At 34.0% G+C, this 8113-nt stretch overlaps 1 protein-coding gene across 1 annotated transcript; it reads left to right on the forward strand.

The window, feature by feature from the left end:
- Positions 1 to 254: 254 nt before the first annotated feature.
- Positions 255 to 3398, forward strand: LOC108346900 (uncharacterized). The gene is made up of 7 exons (XM_017585962.2): positions 255 to 752; positions 1255 to 1431; positions 1531 to 1677; positions 1860 to 1961; positions 2045 to 2115; positions 2227 to 2294; positions 2867 to 3398. The coding sequence occupies exons 1-7, from the start codon at positions 561 to 563 to the stop codon at positions 3106 to 3108; spliced, it is 999 nt and encodes a 332-aa protein (XP_017441451.1). The 5' UTR covers positions 255 to 560; the 3' UTR covers positions 3109 to 3398.
- The last annotated feature ends 4715 nt before the right edge of the window (positions 3399 to 8113 follow it).

The raw sequence follows: 8113 nt of genomic DNA on the forward strand, positions 1-8113 counted from the left end.
TTAAAAAAAGCTTTAACTTTGAAATTACTTTCTTTCTGTATAATAGTCTAGTCTTTAAAATAGTTGTTTAACACGATTAACAAACTCATTAAATAATTAAAATTCGATATTTCTATATGTCATAACCACAAAAAATGCGACATATCTAACATCGGTAGTAAATAAAAATTTGATACATACCAAAGAACTGTTCAGACACTTCTTCAAAATGCCCCTCGCACACGGTTCAAAATCCCACGGGACCTTCGAAAGCGACTTACACAAACGAAACCACAAAAAAAAAAAAAAAACATAAAATAGAAAACCCTAGGTTTTTCCAACTTCCAACAACCACGCACTTCCAAAGCGGAAAGGGTTTTTCCTTAAAGCTTCCAAACTTGCCACTTTCACCATAAAACCCTCTCTTCTTCAATTCAACCCATTCCATGTTCTTCTCCTTCTCCGACCACCCCATTCAATTCTCTTCCGATGTGACGCCGCACCAAATCAGAGCACAGCCAGTTGTCAAAGAATAACAACAAGCCCTGTGATTCGTATTGTGAGAAGGATCGTGGGTAAGAATGGAAGCGCGCGTGGGAATGGTGATGGAAGGGGGACAGAGAACCCTCAACGCCGACGGCGTCACGGCCAAGTTTCTGGTGCAGAACACTCACCAGCTCGGCACGCTGCATCAGCTTCTCGCCGGCGGCATCGCCGGCGCGTTTAGCAAAACCTGCACTGCCCCCCTTGCGCGCCTCACTATCCTCTTTCAGGTTTCTTATATTTTTAATTAATTGCTGGAAAATGTTTTTGCTTTATTTCATTTTTGTTGTATCTGTTTTAATTTTGTTGTGATCCTCTTTGATATGTGGTTTGACCTGTATGGTGTTTTTGAGCTTAGGCTGAATTGGGGAAATTGGTTTTTTAATGGGTTTGTGTTAAAGCTTATATTTTCTTTTTTTACCTTTTATTTTTTTTATTAATCGTCGAACATTTAATTGCACTCAATTTTTCCATCTTTGAAAAATACTATTTTATTAAAATTATTTATAGTCTTTGTGGACTTTTTTTGGCTTGAATATAGAGATACCATGAATAATTATTAAAAAAAAATAAGGAAGAAAGGAAGATTGTAGAGGAACTAGAAAATAGTTTGTTAGTTATATTTAGTTTATCGGTTCTGTATATAGATCCATCATTCCTTTTTTGTTGATTCAAATTCAGTTTTATTAACTAGTATTTATCTTACTATTCTACATGTCTTGTCTTTAACAGGTGCAAGGTATGCATTCTGAGGTGGCAGCTTTGAGAAATCCTAGTTTATGGTGTGAGGCATCGCGTATTATCAATGAAGAAGGGTTTAGAGCATTTTGGAAAGGCAATATGGTGACCATTGCTCATCGTCTTCCTTATTCTGCGGTCAATTTCTATGCTTATGAACGCTACAAGAATGTAATCACTGGTGTTCTTTCTATACTGTAAGTACTTCAGAAGTTATGGCAGCTGTTATTATGTGACTTGAATTAATATTGTTTATCTGTTGTGTTGTAGCTATTGCATTCACTGATGGGGGAGAATGTTAGGGGAAATTCAAGTGCACACCCCCTTGTGCACTTTTTTGGTGGTGGTTTGGCAGGTATAACAGCTGCTTCTGCCACATATCCTTTGGATCTTGTGAGGACACGACTTGCTGCACAGGTAACTTGATGTTTATGTGAGTTGAGAGAGAACCATCAGAGATACTTCTCTAACCATTTTTTTCATGGCATGAGTGGCTTGGATATAATTTACATTTGGTTGATTGAGCTGAATCCCATTTGTCATTATTTTCTGTTTACTCTTACCTTGTTTATTGAGACGTATATTTTGTTCCTTTGCAGAGAAGTACCATGTACTACCGAGGCATCTCACATGCTTTCAGTACCATCTGTAGAGACGAAGGTTTCTTGGGTTTGTACAAGGGGCTTGGAGCAACATTGTTGGTATATTCACAATGTGCTTTTACTCTATTTTTATCATGCCATGTTCTTATTATTGACATAGCTTATCATTTTCTTCGATGCAGGGTGTTGGGCCAAGTATAGCTATTAGTTTTTCTGTTTATGAGTGGTTACGATCTGTATGGCAATCACAAAGGTGAATTTCTTTGTGTGAAATTTCAGAGTAGTTTATCATGAAGGTTACCTTGTTCAAGATGAAATATGATTTTGCAAATGTTAACTAATTTTCTATTTCTTCCAAATATAGGCCTGATGATTCTACTGCTGTGGTTGGTCTTGCCTGTGGCAGTCTGTCTGGTATTGCATCATCAACAGGTGGGTTCGCACTAATCTGAGTAATTGAGCATAACTTTCTTAAGTTTTCATGAATGATATTGCAGAACATGATAAATCATCATTGCCACTATAACCTTGTTACATTCTTGTAAACAATACCTTTCTCATCAGGCTAAAACTAGTCCAATATATTATTATAATTGGAAAGCTATCACTCTTGAAATAGTTGAAAGTGAAGTCTCATTTCTTCTCTGTGATCAAGTAGATGATTGGGGTGCGGTGTAATCATTTTGCAAACTTTGCTTGGAATAACCGTTCAATTACCTGTCTCTAGTACCTAACAGGCTATATTAGTTTGACTTATATGCCTGCATTATTTCTTACTACGGTATAGCATGTCATGGGTATACACTACTTTCCCCTTTGTAGTGTAAGCTGATCTGTCTCCCATGAACATCGGTTTGCTAAAGAACTGTTTTCATTGAAAGAATGTGCTCAAGTAATGCCTTTCCATGATTGCGTTTACCAGTTAGAAAGTCATGTCAGTTTAAAAATTCCATTGTTTTGACATTATCTAAGTTTTTGTGTTTGATGTCTCATGCAACTTGCAGCAACATTTCCTTTGGATCTTGTTAGGCGTAGGATGCAATTAGAGGGTGCTGGTGGTCGAGCTCGTGTCTATAACACTGGCGTGTTTGGTGCATTTGGGCGCATAATTCAAACCGAAGGGGTTCGAGGTTTGTACAGAGGAATTCTGCCTGAGTACTATAAGGTTGTTCCCAGTGTGGGCATTGTCTTTATGACGTATGAAACACTGAAAATGCTTTTATCAGGAATTTCTAAAGCATACTAAATTTCCAAATTTGCACCATATAACACTCTTGGGTTAAGGTAATTGAAAAGTACACTTTCAGGGATTGATCTCTTAGAAGATTGATATCATAATGAATACTTTCTAGGCAGTTTTGTTGAGGTGATTTTTTCCTGTTAATAATGGCAGCATTTTTGTTCTGTATACGTAGTTATAATTTCAGTAACAGCAATTATACCAACATCTAATGTTAGGTTGAAACTATTTGGTAGCTGATAATTTTATCAGCAAAACAGTTATATTTTAATGGTGCAATTGTGTTGTTAGTACAAGTAGAGGAAACGTGGAAAGCTTGTCGTTAGTAATTAAATATAAGACTTTTTTCTAATTCTGGTTTATAGTATCATTAATGTGATGTTTTAGTTTTTATGAAGTTTAATTTTACGTTTGGTCTTTTAAAAATTAATGTTAGGAATGTCTCCAAAATTTCTAGTAAAAACATGATGTGCATTTAACAACAACAGTATTAAGTAATTCATTGACGTGGATGTATAATAATGAGCTTTGATATATATATATATATATATATATATATATATATATATATATATATATATATATATATATATATATATATATATATATATATATATATATATATAAATAGATAGATAAATTGATATACACTAACACATACGTGTCAAGCAAAATAGACATATATGAACATATATAGCTATGCCGTGTGTAATGTTTGTAACATTAACAAATTTTTAATATTGTTTGGTCTCAAAATTATATTCATTCATTAATAAAGATTAAAGATGAAAGTGATTCAAAGGTTAGGATAAAGATGAAATTTAATTTTATATAAAAGTTCAACAACTAAACATATTTAATTAATCTTATAAAAAATTTAAATTTAAATTAAAAAGAACTATTCTTTAAGGTTAATTGTTTTGTTCTTTTATAAAAGAAGTTATATAGTTGTGGATGTTTTTGTGTGTGTTGGTTATATGATAGTAACCTCTTCAAGATAGGTTGGACTAATACATAAATAGGTTGGACTAATACATAGAGATGTTATGGTGAGGATGAAGGTGTGAAAGCTATGGAGGAAGAGGGGTAAGGTTATGGGCTTGGTGCTTGTATGATGATGAGGTGGTGGTTTGATGATATTCTTAGAGAGGTTAGGTCAACTCTAGAGAAAAGTGATTATAGAAAATCACATGGGATGCTCTAGCCTTTGATAACATAAGATGAATATTATAGCACAAAAATGATAGCATAACATTATTCAAAATTAAAGGTAATTACAAGAGGAGGAGACACCTATATTTATAGGTTAATGGTGTCTCCAAATTGTAGAAACTAGACCTAAAAACCTAAACATGACTAGCTTGGATAACAAGGTGAAAAATTCTTTCCATTGTAAGGAAAACATGTGACAAAAATCCTCTTCATTAGAAGGAGGACATGTGGCCACTACTTATAGGAAATCCTCCACAATATAAGCATGACACATGACAACTTTTACAAAGGTTTGGACAACCCACTCCTTACTTTTAGACATCCCACTTCGTCAACATTGGGTCTTGACCTTTGTTGACATAAGTTGATCGAAACCTAACTAGGAAAGTCCATTTTAAGGAGTACCAGCTTAAGCTAAGGTTAAGAAAGGAAAGTTAAAGAAGGAAGTTTAAAGGCTCTTTCTTGATTTTCTTTCTCTAAGTCTTAGAAGAATTCTCTTTTAATACTTATATTGTTGTGTTGTAGGGTCTAATAAGGTTAGAAGATCATGGATCAACCAACCAAGAAGCTTGATAAACCAAAGGAAGTGAAGGAACCAAGCTAGGAAGAAAAATGAGTGAATTCTGGATTTAACAACATGGCTTCTGAATTAGACTCATGAAGGATTTTGCCTTCCAGATTCAGATTTCGCCCAGCCAAAACTACTAGGCACCCAATCATTACACGAGGCATTTTTCATGTGCTGACTTGGTTGTCCATGTGAGCATGCCTGCCTTATGTGCTTCGACAACTGGCCTCCCCAGCTAGTTTCATTTGAATTTTTGGAGGGAATTTGCCAGAGATTAGAGGCTCCTCTTCACCTATAAATAAGAGAGCCTCTCCATTGTTAAAATTACTTGTATTGTATTTAAATCCTCTCTACGAGAGTAATAGTCTGAACGACTTGTAAGTAATCTTTGATTGCAGTAATGGAGAGAATTAAAACACTTGCAACTAAACTCTTTTGACTTGAGCAAATCTAGGCACGGTAGTTTAGAAAAAGGAGTGGTGCGAATATTCAGACCAAGAGTGGTGAGAATACTCAGTTGTAATCTTGTGAAGATTGTAGTGGAACACTCTTCGGAGGGGACTGGACATAGCTCAGTTGGAGTGAACAATATAAAAATAATTGTGCATTTATCTCTTCTCTCACCTAAACACTTTTCTTATAAAAACCCGCAACTGTGTTTTTATTTCCAAATACAAGAACTTCCCGAGTTAAATGATTACTCTTCAACTAATGAAGTTCTTATAAAACTCTAAAGTGTACATTCTGAATAGGACGTTAAAAGTAATTATTGTTTACATCTTATACTAAGTCGAGCGTCTAAGCTTCCATAAGATACATTAAGAGCTTAACTACGTGCAGTATTAAAAGGGTTGCGAAAAGAGTTTTTCCAAAAACACTATTAACCCCCCTCCCCCCCACCTTTTCCAACGACTATTGTACACAAAGAAGGCAAAAACACAATAATCAAGGTGAATGCTAACAGACATTTATTCAAGGAGCCTTTAAATAGAAGATCTTTTGAAAGAGAAATAAAGAGGATAGCCAAGAGAATAAGAAAACTCACAACGAGATATCTATCTTGAAAAACGTATAAAACAGAAGGAAAGAAAGAGCTCAAGAGAAAGATCGTATTTGAGCAGAAAAAGAGAAGAAGAGGAAAGAGAAGAGAAGAAAAGAAAAGAAATACTCTCAAGCTTCATTGTTGTATTGCTTACTGATTTTAAGAAAGAGAAAGAAAAAAGAGAGAAACACTTGTGAATTTTTATACTGCTTTATATTGTATTCAAATCCTCTCTGTGAGAGTAATAGTCTAAACAACTTATAAGCAATCTTTGATTGCATTTTTGGAGAGAATTGAAACGCTTGTAACTAAACTATTTTGAGTTGAGGAAATCTAGGCAAGGTAGTCTAGAACCAGGAGTGGCGTGAATACTCAGACCAGGAGTGGTGAGAATACTTAGTTGTAATCTTGTGAAGATTGTAGTGGAACCCTCTTTGGATGGGACTGAACATAGTTCAGTTGGAGTGAACAATATAAAAATAACAGTGCATTTATCTTTTCTCTCACCTAAATGCTTCTCTTATAAAAATCTGCAAATGTGTTTTTATTTCCAAATACATGAACTCCCCGAGTTAAATGATTACTCTTTAACTAAGGAAGTTCTTTTAAAACTCTACAGTGTACATTCTGAATAACACATTAAAAGTAACTATCGTTTACATCTTATACTAAGTCGAGCGTCTAAGCTTCCATAAGATACATTAAGAGCTTAACTATGTGCTATATCAGAAAGGTTGCGCAAAAAGAGTTTTTCCAAACACACTATTAAACCCCCCCCCCCCCTCCCCTCCCTCCCCTTTTAGTATTTTTTAGGTACTTCAGAGGATGGGTTTGAGTGCCAGTTCTAATGAATGAATGGTATGGTAGGGTAGAGGGGATAGACCACAAGTGCTTTTGGTAACCTGTTTTTGTGTGATGTGAATGTGGTTGACTTTGTGGATTGAGGATGAATAGTTGAATATTGCGGATGTGTGCGATTATTGTGTATTATCTTGTATTGTTTTCTATTAGCTCACCCTTACATGTTGTGGTTGTGGTATCGACCTACGATGATCGTTTTTATATGAGAACAAATGATGTTGGTACTGTGTAGAGTTAGGATATGCATGAGAAAATAATATGGGAAATTTTGAAATGTTTTTGAGAAAGTAAAAGTGTTTATGTTTAGAATTTTTTAACATTCTTGGTTGCAATTGAATTAATTGATATTTTCGTATGATTTTAATTATTTTCATGATAATGAAATAAAATTTTTAATTTTCCACTATTTCATGGTGGTAGTAGAAGTCATTTTTTCCTTAACTTAATTAATTACACATGACACCTTAAATTGATGTGTTACATTCAAGATGCTACCTTCAAATTTAGTCAAAATCCTAAAAGAATCCACCAACCAAATCTGATTTCAAGCACCAAAGAGACAAAAAATGAAAGCAACAAAAGCACAATTAAGGTAATCAATTAAGTAAGTACTCAAATTGAATCCTTAAAGAAATGTGCTAGAAAAGATGATTAAAACCAAAATAAAACTAAGAATACACGTCCAAACAATGTAGCAAATTCAAAACAGTTGCTGCAAAATGCAAACTGCACCAAAAATTCAAGTTCAAAATGAGTTCTCTTGTTGTGTTCTTTTTCTTTCGGTATTTTTTTTTTACTTTTTTTGTCCCTTTTCTTTTCTTCTTTTGCTTTGTTTTGTATAGAGGGAACTTTTTATTTTCTCAATATAATTTTTAGAACACAACAATCATCATATTTCTTTCACAACTCATACCCAAAATCAAGGCTAAAACAAGTAGTGTATATAGGAAATCCTAAGGAATCAATTAATAGTTTGACAATAGAAAAATAAAACTCAAATAAACCCAGAACAACCCAAGGACGAAAATTACCGCTTGGAACAAACAACACCCTAACGTTGAATTTTGTATGGAACTAGCTTCAACGTTTTAGATTTCTTTTTCAAGTTTTAACAAAGATGTGATGACATATATGGATTCACAAGACTCTAGAAAAAAACAATAGGATCATAAAATCAAAGAAAATGACTCAAAACATGACATAATACCCAAAACTCTACACATATTCAAATAGAAAAACGAAAATCCTAAGCACACAACATAGAATGATTCAATAAAAAATAGTTTGAATAAACATTTAAAGACATACAAAACACATTCATGGATCAA

This window comes from Vigna angularis, chromosome 9 (genome assembly GCF_016808095.1).
Source record: "Vigna angularis cultivar LongXiaoDou No.4 chromosome 9, ASM1680809v1, whole genome shotgun sequence".
NCBI lineage: Eukaryota > Viridiplantae > Streptophyta > Magnoliopsida > Fabales > Fabaceae > Vigna > Vigna angularis.

Bases quoted from the DNA above. Each gene is read 5' to 3' on its own strand.
- LOC108346900 (XM_017585962.2), top strand. From the start codon at position 561: ATGGAAGCGCGCGTGGGAATGGTGATGGAAGGGGGACAGAGAACCCTC. The intron at 1,962-2,044 runs GTATATTCACAA...TCTTCGATGCAG, and splicing joins GGCTTGGAGCAACATTGTTG to GGTGTTGGGCCAAGTATAGC. The intron at 2,295-2,866 runs GTGGGTTCGCAC...TGCAACTTGCAG, and splicing joins TGGTATTGCATCATCAACAG to CAACATTTCCTTTGGATCTT.